The 13,824-nt window shown below is 35.7% G+C and overlaps 1 protein-coding gene across 1 annotated transcript; it reads right to left on the bottom strand.

The window, feature by feature from the left end:
* Nucleotides 1-2,991: 2,991 nt before the first annotated feature.
* LOC120487336 (uncharacterized) lies at nucleotides 2,992-11,827 on the bottom strand. The gene is made up of 5 exons (XM_039683648.2): nucleotides 11,718-11,827; nucleotides 7,107-7,427; nucleotides 6,799-6,983; nucleotides 3,735-3,782; nucleotides 2,992-3,626 (listed from the first exon to the last, which is right to left on the bottom strand). The coding sequence occupies exons 1-5, from the start codon at nucleotides 11,770-11,772 to the stop codon at nucleotides 3,510-3,512; spliced, it is 726 nt and encodes a 241-aa protein (XP_039539582.2). The 5' UTR covers nucleotides 11,773-11,827; the 3' UTR covers nucleotides 2,992-3,509.
* Between the last annotated feature and the right edge of the window lie 1,997 nt (nucleotides 11,828-13,824).

Genomic DNA, 13,824 nt, shown 5'->3' with positions numbered 1-13,824 from the left:
CGTAAGTGTTTAAAATGCATACGCACGTTCTGATGAATAATACATGAAATGTAATTTAGTGAAGAAAAGTTAGTTTAGGATTAAGGAAAAGTTTATATATAGTTTCTCCAAGAAAGCATTGTGTGTTAAATGTAGGCCTTCCCCATTATACATCCTACACAATATTTATCATGAACATATAATACTTTTAATAAGCCTTTATGTAAATAAATAATAATTATTGGCTATTAAAATAAATGTAATAATAATAGCAACATTAAGAACTATCATGAACTGAGCCATTCCACTGAAATGGTGACATTTCTGTCCCCAGGACATTATAAAATTGCATGAAAATTAACTCTAAAATACATTTTATTATTAAGCAAAATGTCAGGCACATTAAGCTGACTACAATTACATTAATAAAAACGACAGAACACTAAAAAATAGCATTCTCTGCATGTCTCAACTCTCTATCTCTAAACTTTACCATGAAATATTATGATTAAAATCGTTCAGAAGTCTGATTTTTCTTGCATTGTTGTGTGACTTTAACTATGAATGAGAAGGTCAATCTATTCGCACAAATATCCTTTTTTTTTTTAACATAAAACCAACAATTTCTTTAAAATAAACAGATCAAAAATAAAGTTTATTTTTGAAGAGTTACAACAAGCAAATGTCACCCATTCGGTGGAATGGCCCAACTAACATTTAGGACACAAGTAGTTGTTTTGCCCCCACTCCCCCTGAAGGCCGCTGTGTAAAGATACATTTGGGGAAGCATTTAAAATTAAATAATCCTATGAATGCGTTTAAAGAAATGCAGAATCAAACTGAATTAATCACATAGAATTTTAATGTGAATCGTCTCAAATGGAATGATTCTGATTTTGCAAAAATCACTCTTGAATCAAATTGAAAAACCCATGATTCGTGAATCGAGTCAATTCGCTGTCTACCCAAAGATTCACAGCCCTAGTAAATACCCACACTAGCGTTCTTGCACTTGCCCACTTACTTACATTAAGTATTTCCTGTATTCGGAAGTGTGAACAGAACTTTTGGAACCCAATAATTCACACTTATGTTGCAAAAATGCAATTGTTTACAGAGCTTTATTTAGTGCATCTTAAAATAAACTTCCTAATGTTAGTTCATTAGTCCCTATATGTAACAGACGACACAATTAATTGTGGTGCTTCTAATTCTAAAAAGCAGTTGTAAATCTAAATTAATTTATACAAATCTAATTTAACTTACAGTGGAATGTTTTCCTTGACATCTCATAATTTCAGGAAACCTGCATGAGTTTCTGAACATGATGCATGATGGGATACGCCTTGAATACCACTCTGAAATGGTGGCTGCGTGGATGCATTCGAAAGGTAAGAAGGCAAGAAGGTACGTCCGAATCCAATGTTATTGCTTTACTTTCTGTCTCCTGAGATATTCATCTATTTTTTTAATTGACCTTGGGGTGGGAACATGTGTGACGTAGCCATTTCAAATGAGGATTAGTTAATTTACTTTGAAGTTAGATCACTTAAGTATAAACCATTTACTTTACTTCTATTGCAAATAGTTGTGATTTCCTGTGACACTGTTACACTAGAAAGATAATTATTGTTTGCTAAAATAATAGAAAATGAATTTTTACAATTAAGTCAATTAACAAATGTGTGGGTGATTTTTTTTGAAATTTTATTGTTATTATTTATTGTTATTATTTAAATGCATCCTCAGTCCTCAAAAATGAATAGAAAGAGCAGATCGAAAGATATGTGTGTTTACATGAAAAGAGTGGATGTGGTTTGAGGTTGAATGATGTTGTTAATTTGTGTCAACAAACTTGCTTGGTCCATAGCTTCTGCGTGATGCGGAAATTATGCAGAGTCAGATGCGAAAGTGGCGTAGGCAAAAATGTTATTGTCTTTTTTACGGGTAATACTGAGTTTGTTCCACAGAGTGTCAAATGTTTCATGGTACTGCCAAATTTAGTTAGTATTGTCAATACAGTCTTTGTCTATTTTTACATTAAAGACTGTATGTTGGTTCAGAGGCATGCTATCTGTTTTTCTCTCACGTTTAGGAGTTATGACTAGACATGCTCATATTGTGACTTTGGATGTGTCTATTTGTGGGTAGTTGTTAGTTTCTGTCTTTTAAAGGTACTGTTCACCCAAAAAGGAAAATGTTGTCATCATTTACTCATCCTCATGTTGTTCCAAACCTGAATGAGTTGAACACAAAATAAGATATTGTTGGTAACCAGACAGTTGACGTTAGCCATTGACATTAATATGCTCATTGACTTCAATGGATGCTGTCAACTGTTTGATTACCGACATTCTTCTATATATATTGTGTTTTCTACAGAAGAACAAAACTCATACAGGTTTTGAACAACTTGAGGGTGAGTAAATGATGACAAAATGTAGATTTTTGGGTGAATATCCCTTTATAGTTTGAAACAAATTGTTGTCATTTGAAGAGTAAACACAATTTTTTTAAAGTACAGTACAAATTAAACATAGCATCAGTTCTGGGAGGTCACGTTTGTCAAACTCTCATCAGCTGACTCTCACGTCTACCTAGGAATACAACGCCACAGCAATCATATAAGCTCCTTCACTATTATCAGCAGTTATCATGTTTCTCAGTAGCCAAACCCCAGCTCCTCCTCTCGCCCAGTCAGCATTTGGCATTTGATTCCCCTTTGAATCAAAATAAATTCTCGAATGATGTTGTATTTTAAAATCTTGAATGAATGATATCTGCAATACATTCATGTTGGTTCTGTTCTGTTTAACCTAAGAGGGGTTATTGCTGCTCTCCTCTTATCCATGCTAGGCTGCACGGATGCGCCGGGAGTTCTTGCCCAAAACAGAACCGTATCATATTTGACGATAGTGGTCCTGACAGAATTTGAATGACATTGTGTTAATATTGGCACAGCAGTCATTTCCTTCCTAAATAGAGCTAATCAATGCACATCTAGAAACTGTATAAGCACTCATCTTCCTTTAATTTTCTTAATTTACATCACCAAATATTCATCAAATTTAATTCATCTTTCAATATAATCTCTGTACATATTTAAAAGTAATGGTCTCCTTAAATCATTTTGAAAAAAAAGAAAAAATCAGCATTTTCTTGCAAACTGATAATATCATTGATTATTGGTCCATGGGATCAAAATAATAATAAAAATGCCTAAGCTAGAAACTTTATACAGTACTTCATATACCTTTTGCTTGGCATAGCTACAATTCAGCATGAGGTTTTACTAGCCAGCAGATGAAACCGTCTGCAACAGAGAACAAGACAGTGTAATGGGAGCGGTTGAATGGGGCGCTGCAGCAATATGCAGATTCAGGCATTTAGGAAAGTCTGTTTTGTTGAGTATAAAAAGGCAATCGTTTTGTCCTACGATTTTCTTTAGTGTAGCTTAATTGTGTTCAATCCAGCGGTGAGTCCGAGAGCAGTTAAAGCGTGAGCTCAGCAGCACTGATTCCACTATGGGTTCAGGCAGTCATCATATGAGAGTTGTGGTTCATATCTCTGTGGGATCCTCCCCGTTTCTGCACTTCACGCATGTCCACATATTCTGTGTCACCTGGATCACGGCGTTTTATATTCCTCTGAAACATAGTAAAATCATTTGTAGTTGAAGTTGCGCCAAACTGCTGTGCATTACTGGCACACCGTCACATACTGTATAGTGTTGGCATGGCAGAAGAAGCCCTTACCTGCATTGGCACATAGGTCAGAATGTCAGAAGACTCAGGCTTTGCAACCTGGAGAGGAAGACAAAAAACAGCACAAATGTATTAAGGTTAGAATAACAAGTATTTTATACCTGTATTGCATTGCAATTGTGCAATTGCATTACGATTTAATTCGTTTTTATCTCAAAGAATTGAAATTGATTTTAAAAATGTACTCATTTGACAGCTTTATTAAATCTTAAGTGGTGCCTGCACACGAAGGACAAAACAAAAACACAGGTATAACAACAGAAGGCAGAAGATGCGAAACAGGACAAAGTACTAGTGAAAGGATACCATTTCTTTAATAAAAAAGTATAATATAGCTTAAATTTGTTCATTTTCTTAATAAATATTTCTAAAGGGGGTTTTGCAGTATTGCCATAAAACAAAAAACATTTTGAAAAAAAAAAAAAATTCTTAGTGTGAAGAATGTTTTAAAAATCTAGGCTAATGAACCTTTTTCCATGGTCTGCCTAATTTTGCAATGAGGGTTTTCTTTGAATTTTTGAGACTTCTGATTCATTAGCCATTATTTGAATGAAGAATAACAAAGTGCAGTAAATGGTCAAAGTAATTGTGCTATGTGATAATACATTACAATAATATGGTAATAAATACATTTGTGCTATCAATCAGTATAACAAGCTGTTTTGTACAGCTAAAAATAACTCAACCGGATGATAAGCCAGAAACATTATATTTACAAATGGCCGTGCCCCCTCTTATGTAAAAAATAAGGTGAATTAAGAACCTTTTGAAATCGTTCATGGATGTTGAAGGTTCTTTATGGAACCATCGATGCCAATAAGGAACCTTTATTTTTAAAAGTGTAAGGCTCTTAGAGTCTTCGGTAACACTTTACAATAAGATCTCATTACTTAACATAAACATACAATTTTAATAGCCAATGCACTGTGAAGCAACATGAACAACAATAAACAGCTGGATTTTTATTGACTTATGTTTAACAAAATACAGTAACAAAAGTAGGTACTTTATGGTTAAACTTTATTTTAAGGTGTCATTGTTACAGTGTAATTACACTGTACTGTACTGAGGAACAAGTAGTAATATTAAGCAACTACATGTACTTACTATAGGGCTAGGGTGTCATTGTTACATATGTTGCTATGCATTACATGTGTAGTTACATATGTAGTTACTATAGTAATAACTATAAGTTATGCATAATTGCATGCATGCAACCAACCCACCAAACCCTAATCCTAAACCTACAGTTAGTGCATGTAGTTTATTGATATTAATTTACAATCACCATGTAAAAAATAAACCTTAAAATAAAGTGTAACCCAAATGTATTGCCACGGTTAGTTGATGTTAGTTAATACATTACCTGATGTTAACAAATAAAACCTTATTGAAAAGTATTACCGGCTCTTGTGGGTTTGCTGTATTGTGAATGTAGTCCTTCACGGCATGTCAATATAACCATAATTACAAGAATTGTAATTGTAATTACAACTTGTAATGTGGGAATTTTCTCAGAGCTCATACTTGTACCACATGGCCATACCACCTGACCACTGCAGATTCATTTAGGCGATGCTAGTGAAACATCCCCCTCATTTAGATCCATCTCTCCTCAATAATTTTAGACCTATATCAAAGTTGCCTTTTATTTCTAAACTTCTAGAGAGAGTCGTGCATGACAAGTTGAATACTTATCTCGGCACATTTAACATTTCAGATACTTTTCAGTCTGGTTTTAGATCTATGCACAGTACAGAAACTGCCTTGTTGAAGGTCAGTAATGACCTTTTGCAAATCCTTGACACCGGATCGCATGCAGTGCTTGTCCTACTAGATTTAAGTGCCGTTTTTGATACTATCGACCATAGTATACTGTTGCATCGGTTGGAAAAAGTGGTGGGGATTCATGGTGCGGCCTTACAGTGGTTGGCCTCGTATCTCAAAGACAGAACCTTCAAAGTAAATATGGGTAAATTTACTTCTGCATCTGTTCCCCTAGTCTGTGGTGTGCCCCAAGGGTCCATTTTAAGCCCGCTTCTTTTTTCACTATATATGCTGCCACTGGGGGCCATATTTGAGAAATATAGAATATCCTACCACTGTTACGCTGACGATAAACAGTTTTATCTACCAGGAAAAAAAACGACATGTCTTATCCCCTGGAAACCCTGTGTGACTGTTTTGATGAGATCAAATGCTGGATGGCAAACAATTTCTTACAATTAAATAAAAGTAAGAGCAAAATTCTGATTTTAGGCCCACCTAGCTCCTCAGTGGTAAAAAGCAGTTTCTTTCAATTGAGATATATCGCAAAAGTAAAACAGTTCTTGTGCCAAAGAGATTTAGAGACTGTAATCCATGCCTTCATTACATCACGACTGGACTACTGTAATTCCCTGTACCGTGGTCTGCCTCAATCTACAATCAATCGCCTGCAAGTTGTTCAAAATGCTGCAGCGAGACTTCTGACTGGTACAAAAAAGAGAGATCACATCTCTCCTGTCCTAGAAATTTTACACTGGCTCCCAGTTAAGTTCAGAATTGATTTTAAAATTGCAGTTTTGGTGTACAAAGCGCTACCCGGTGCTGCACCAACATATACAGTATATGTAGTTTACTGACTATGTACACTGCCCAAAGAAATCTTAGATTGTGTAATCAGCTTCTTTTAACTGTCCCACGCTTTCGCTGCAAAACTGTCTTTTGCCTGGTCTATTTCAATGCTTTTAAAATTGCATATTGTGATATTGTACAGCACTTTGGCGCAACTCTGTTGTTTTTAAATGTGCTATAGAAATAAAATTTGACTTGACTTGACTTGAGGACGTGCTCAGAGTAGAATGTCGTGTTGTCATCTCGAAATTTCGGTAATTAAAAAATAGTGTGAACGCATTATGTACTATATTCATAATATAGCACAGCCTCTCCTTCTAGTTTAAATAAATTAATGTAACAAGGTATGTAAACAGACACTGAAACAAGATATTCATTAGTAAAGACACTAATAAAACAACACAAGTACAAACATAAAATAAAAAGTGTGTAAGTTTACCCTCAATCTCATGAAGAATGCGGTGAGAATAAGGCTGTAGAGACAGAGAATCGCCACCACTATGACCAGACCACCGATTAGAAGGTTATTGTTTGAGGGTGAGGGCTTGTCTCCAACTGTGTGTTTCTGGTTCTCTGTGTTGTTATAGCATGAACAGCAGCAGTTTGATGGAGGGTCATTGTGACCTTAAAATAAAAATCATTTATTTAATGGTTGTTTGTGAAAAATTACATTTGTATATCCAGTTAAATATACAATTTCTGAGTATAAATACATAACTGTACTGTGTTCAAATAGGGTGAATTTACCTCGGAAAAGCCTTGTTTTCGGCCCTTCGAAACTTTGGATTGGTAATGGAAATATTTTGGTTATCTTACAGGAAAATTCATTTTTGTGTAGGTCCCCAGGATTCTTCAAGGTGAACGTGAATGTGTTTTTATTGTGCTGCCATTTACAGTTGCCTTGTTCTTGGTCCTTGGCAACAATCTCACAAACGATTTTATCGTTCATTATCAGCTTGGCCTCCAGTCCAAACTTGTCATCTCCATAAAACATGCACGTGACACTGACTGAGCCATCGTCATTGAGCGTTTGGTTGAGAGGTTGACTCACTTTACAACTAGAAGAAACTAAAATAAAAAAAATAAGATATTTAATTCATTCATTCATTCATAATTCAAATGTTTTTTACTTTGAGAAAACTATTTGATGTTGACCGCTTTTGCACACAATTTTTCAATTAAAATCAATTTACATTTTGGGAATATTCAAGCATAACCAATTTACATGCACATTATTTTGCCGCTATTCTCTTATTAAAAAAATACTCATTTCTCATTCATGTCATTTCAATTGGATACAACAATGTGACAACCTGCACACATTTCAAATATAATATAACCCAAAATTTGCTTCATTGTGCTGGTATAAATTAATATTCAGCTATGGTGGATATTTAGAATAAGGTCTTTACATGATTCGAAATGAAAACAGGCAAACGACAGCTGTTCTTTTCAGATCTCATGAAACCAGAACATTGGCCAAATTTGGTTATGTAAAAGTCCTGACTGCCAAGCAAGTGTAATGGAAATTTTATTTCAATACACCTATATTTTCCTGTTATCACACAATCCCACATAGCAAAATTTTTCTGGCCCAGCTCCGGCCCACACAATCACTTTTCCCTCGGCCCAAATACCGCAAAGAATGACGGTACTGAAGTGGCCCAGAACTGGATTATAGACAAGGGTCACACATGGGCCATAACTGGCCCGAATCTCAGCCAGTTAATCTCCCTTAACTGGCCCTGAACTGGGCCAAAACAGGTTTTATTATTTGTACCAATTCTCAGCCATAAGTTAACCATATCGACACCACTCTTTAACCAGAAACCCCAAAACTGAGCCATAACCCAGCCTAATCTTACCCAAACCATATGAACCCAATCCTCGGCCCAAGTACCGCAAAGAATGACGGCGCTGAGGTGGCCCAGAACTGGATTATAGACAAGGGTCACACATGGGCCATAACTGGCCCGAATCTCAGCCAGTTAATCACCCTTAACTGGCCCTGAACTGGGCCAAAACAGGTTTTATTATTGGTACCAATTCTCAGCCATACGTTAACCATATCGACACCACCCTTTAACCAGAAACCCCAAAACTGAGCCATAACCCAGCCTAATCTTACCCAAACCATGTGAACTCAATCCTCGGCCCAAGTACCGCAAAGAATGACGGCGCTGAAGTGGCCCAGAACTGGATTAAATACAAGGGTCACACATGGGCCATAACTGGCCCGAATCTCAGCCAGTAAATCACCCATAACTAGCCCTGAACTGGGCCAAAACTGGTTTTATTATTGGTACCAATTCTAAGCTAACCGTTTTAATACCACCTTTTCAAACCCCCAAACTGAACCATATCCCAGCCTAACCTTACCCAAACCATGTGAACAAATAAGTCACAGAAAAATTCTATATTTTATTCAATTTAAATTTTATTTAACAATAATACCACAAATAAATATTACACCTAGAATTGTGTAACAGTGTGAAGGCTATTTTATTTTGTACATTCCAAGTGTAACATCTTATTACAACCTGTAAAAGCCCTTCTTCTCACATTGCTCCTCTCATTGTAACTCCAATTACCAGCCATACCAACAGTCTGTCAAGTTTTCTGGCCCAACCAGTCCTGTAAAAAAAAAAAATAATAATAACATTGAAAATGCATCAACTATTCCAGATTTACCAATATAGGATACTAATGTAGCTCTAAAACTCATTTGTATTAATCATCTTGTTAGATCATGGAAAGTGAGTGCCTTAGGCCAGAGTTTCAACTCCTTACAGTCTTTTGAAATAAAATAACATCCACTCAAACAAACAGACAGGAATGGGGGAGCAACTTACAGTACATATCATCAATAATTAAACAATATGAAAGGAGGGGAAAAAGACAACTTTATAGAGTCGTTCATTCCTTATAATGCCCAATATGTTGGAAGAAAAACATTGCCATGCGTCAATGGTTAGCAAATTGAAAAGTTGCCAATTGTTTATTGCATTTAAATTAACCTCTAAACATTACCCAGGTTGAGAACTATTGTTTTAGACAAAAAATAAAAATTATGTGATCAATTTCATTCATTCAATGTAGATATTTTAATAGTACAGTATTATTATTTTCTCTCAATCGCCTACGAATATAGCATACTGAAATGACTAGCAATACATGACAAGCAAAAATAAATAAGCAGTCTGTGATCACAAATAAAAAAACATGTACTTTTCATGTGAAACAAGCCACGATTAGATTTAGATATCATACAATTATACAACCACTGAATCACTTTCAGCTTTATAAGTCAATTGCGGTTGCTGGATTTGCTGTGATCTTCCTATAATTTTAAAAGCATAAACATTACATTGTTTCGCACACATGAAGCACCACGCCTCGCCGAGGACATTTCGCAGGGCCGGTCTATCGCACATGATCGCACCCCGTTCGCGTCTGTATAGGCATTCTCATGTTCAGGGGCAACTGAATCAGCTACCAGGCAAAAGTTCACTTCAATAAAGAAAAAAGTGGCATCCGAGTTTGAAATCAGGTATTAAAAAAGCGCCAAAAAGAGAGTGAACTTCACTTACCCGTACAGCGGTTGTCTGAGATGTCGTCTTCTTCTTCAATCTTCAGCGGGAGAAATTTCAAAAGACGCATCACGTGAACCAACCAGAAAAGCTGCTGTTACCATGGAGATCGCGCCGAAATAAAACAATAGTTGACTGCTGTTTTAAATAAACTGTTATTTCGAAAAAAAATCCAGATATTACATTTTTAACATGATTTTGTGGTGCTTAAAATAAAAAGTATGGAAAACTTAGACTTGGATGTGGATTTTTATTTTTTATTTTATTACACATTTATAAAAAAACAAATTCAAATAAATAATAGGTTTAATAGGCCTACTTAAAAAAATCATAGGTCTAATACTTATCATGTTAGTAAATGTATATTTTTTAATGATACAGCATAAACATTGCTGAAAACTATAAATACTATATTTATTCATTATTAATCATTTTTTAAACAATTGGACATATATTTTTTCACTGACTCATTTAAGTCAATTTATATTATAATTATTTATTATTAAAATCTTAACACCTTTTTCAGAGGGGTCGGGGTGGGGTATAATCTTGCCTTGAAAATATAGTAGCAGGCTTATTGTCCAGTAGCTACACAGAATATGGCCCACAATCGCTACACTGATCTGGGCCACATACCTCCCATCCACAATCGGCCCAAAAGTTGTCTGCCGTCATGCACTGCCATCTTTGCCACACTTGGCCCACAGTTGGCTGACAAGATGTGGGCCACACACCTCCCATCCACAATCGGCCCAGAAGTTGTCTGCCGTCATGCACGCAGTGCCATCATTGCCACACTTGGCCCACAGTTGGCTGACATGATGCATGCCATTGCCGGCAACACGCCAGCAGTGCCATGATGAGGCCACATTTGGGCCAAGTCTGTTTGCTATGTGGGATGTGGCTGTACGAATCGCACAATGACGTATAATCCAAAAGAAACACTTTATTATAAAAGAAAACAAGAGTGAGAACACAAAAATTCATGGAGTATAACAACACTTCCATAAACGATACATGACAAAGAACTAAGGAGAACTAAGGGCTTAAAGGAATAGTCCCAAAAAATCAACATTTTGTCATCATTTACTCACCCTCAAGTTGCTCCAAACCTGAGTGAATTTCATTCTTCTGCTGAACACAAATAATATATTTTAAAAAACAAAATAGGTTGATGGAGCCCATTGACTTTCATAGTACTTTTTTCCATACTATGGAAGTCAATGGGGTCCATCAACTGCTTCTTCAAAATGCCATCTTTTGTGTTCAGCAGAAGGATGAAATTCATACAGGTTTGAAAAAACTTGAGGGTGAGTAAATTGACTCACTTTTTTTTTTTTTTGTGAACTATCCCTTTAAATACATGGGGATTAATTAATGAGAATACCAATTAAACAACAGGTGAAATCAGCAACTATTGGAACAAACAAGTGAACGCTTAGCAGAAAACATAGGCAAATAGAAACAAACTGAACATACATTACACCTGTTGAATTAAACTAATATGACAAGCTTAAATTACCCAAAAAAAAGGCCAGTTAAAACGAACTTATTGCTGGATACCAGTATATTGTCTACTTTCATGATGGTTTTAGTGGTGCTTTACCCACAATAATTGGCACTGTGCCAAAAAGAAACCAGCATTGCCCAAGTAATACATGTTCCATAACCAAGCATTTTGGAATTTAAGTCCAAAATATTGGTATTTCTTTCAGCAAGTTTGATATGAATGTAAACCGAACAGTAATGAGAAAGGTTAGCCTCTTACCATTGTGAAGGATCAGAGAAAAGCTGAGAGTGAGCAAAGTAAACCTGTCAGGCATGTTAACGTTCCACTTCAGTTTGACAATGTGTTGGTGGCCGAGTCTCTTCAGTTTGTTTTTACTGGAGTGAGAAAACACAGGAAGTATGTGGGTAGGTGATCAACATCACCCACAAACATCATACTGTATTTGTCTCTTGTGGTAGTGCAATAAGTTGATTAATTAATGAGGGAAGATGGCAACATTTAACACACTAGAGATTAATTATTGTGAAATGAATCATATTGTGGGATATTATTTAAAAAATGTGATTGAGTTTTTACTTCTTGTTTAAGGTGTCCCAGCCAAGAAGCACGTAGGCTATGTGAGTAAGGAAATGAGTGGGCAGCTTTCTTGTAATGTGAAGTTGTTGAAAGGAAAATGTTTGATGCGCAACCATGTTAGGAAAAACCCATATCCCACTAAATGAGCAATAAAGTAATCTCAATCCACTTTAAACAATGCTTAGACATTTTAGATGAATATGAAATGGGCTATATAGATCTGTATATACTCTATATTGTTCACATGTCAAGAGCTAATTGTTTGTGAAGGCTATTCTTTATTCTTAATTATTTACCAGTCAAATTTGTAACTGCGACACAGTGATTTCCCTTAGCAAAAAAAGCAGGATTAGCTTAATGCTTTGATGAACGGAAGCATGCATACATTTCCTTGACCTTATTCATGTTGTATTTGTAGCTTGTTGTTGCAATCCTTGGGGATGCAAGATGTTCATTGGAGAGGTGGTTTCTCTTTTTCCTCTTAAGTATTCATGGTTGAGAATGTTGACTCACAAGTGTATGCGACTTTGTCTAACAAGAAATCGATCCATTTTTAGTCTGTAAACAACACAAGCTAACTAGCATGAAATGCTGGAAATAACTAGCATTTTTTATAATGTGTTTGCATTGCTCCAATTTACCATAAAATTTTTTTTTTTGTAAATGCCCAAATATATTCCATATTCACAAGCATGTAATGATGGATACAGGGGGTATGCATACTATATATTTGAATGACCTTAAAGGTACAATTTTGTAATAAAATATCCCCAAAACACTTGCACAGTGATATATTTCCTGCAGTTGTGTACTTACAATATCCCAAAAGTTCCCAAAGATTTTTAATTTCAGACAAATTCAAATTTTAAATAATGGCCTGCGTTATCCTTGGTTTCTACTCATACTGCCATAGTTACCATGGCGACAGATGTGGACAACAACATTACGTCTAGCGGCATACTCATGCTGTTGTTGTTTCATTCAAACATTATGGACCATGGGAAGCAGACTTTGGCACTGAAGGAGAACTAATGGATCAATTTCAGCGTGGCGTTTTCGAGATGCCGAGAGCATTTAATGTTGATCTAGCTTACTGCTAGTCTCACACAGCCAACAAACGTACACATAGAACAGCATTAAAACTTTCACCACACTCAAATGCAGTTTAGCATGATAGACCAAGTGAAACAGCGCTGGATTACCTCACAAGATTAATTTGTCTAATAAACTGTGTGAATATTAATTCAGCACTTGCGGGCAGTTCGGTACAATATCCTTTATATCCACCGGGACTCATGTTACCACAGTCATGTTAAAAACATCAATGTATTCACCAATCCGTATACATTATTAGATCTATCAGCTTAATGACAAGTTCCATAATTCCGCTGGAATTTTATGTCATCAACCTACACCTTTGTTATTTTCAGAGGTTAGTGACCCCTAGCACCGAAAAAGTGACATATTGTAGATTTAAGTTATTTTTAGACATTAGCCCATCATGTATCTAACCATCCAAGAGCACATTCAGGATTAAGTGCTGGAAAGACCACCAAAACTGGCAATTCCACAGTGAGGACGTTATGGACGTAAGGGCATATCAAGTTTAAATATCTTATAGTGATATATCTATATTTTCATCTTGTAATGCCACTGTTTTGAGTATTTATAAATTATTTGTTATAGAGCAGATGAGTTTTTTTAATGGGTTACGTTATAGCCCTGCTTGTTTTTAATGTTTTATGACATTTGACTGCATGATCATATGACCTTATCAGGAACTGCCATG

The sequence above is a fragment of the Pimephales promelas genome, chromosome 7, assembly GCF_988280905.1.
Source record: "Pimephales promelas chromosome 7, fPimPro1.hap1.1, whole genome shotgun sequence".
Taxonomy (NCBI): Eukaryota; Metazoa; Chordata; class Actinopteri; order Cypriniformes; family Leuciscidae; genus Pimephales; species Pimephales promelas.
This window is presented reverse-complemented; position numbering and strand designations above follow the sequence as displayed.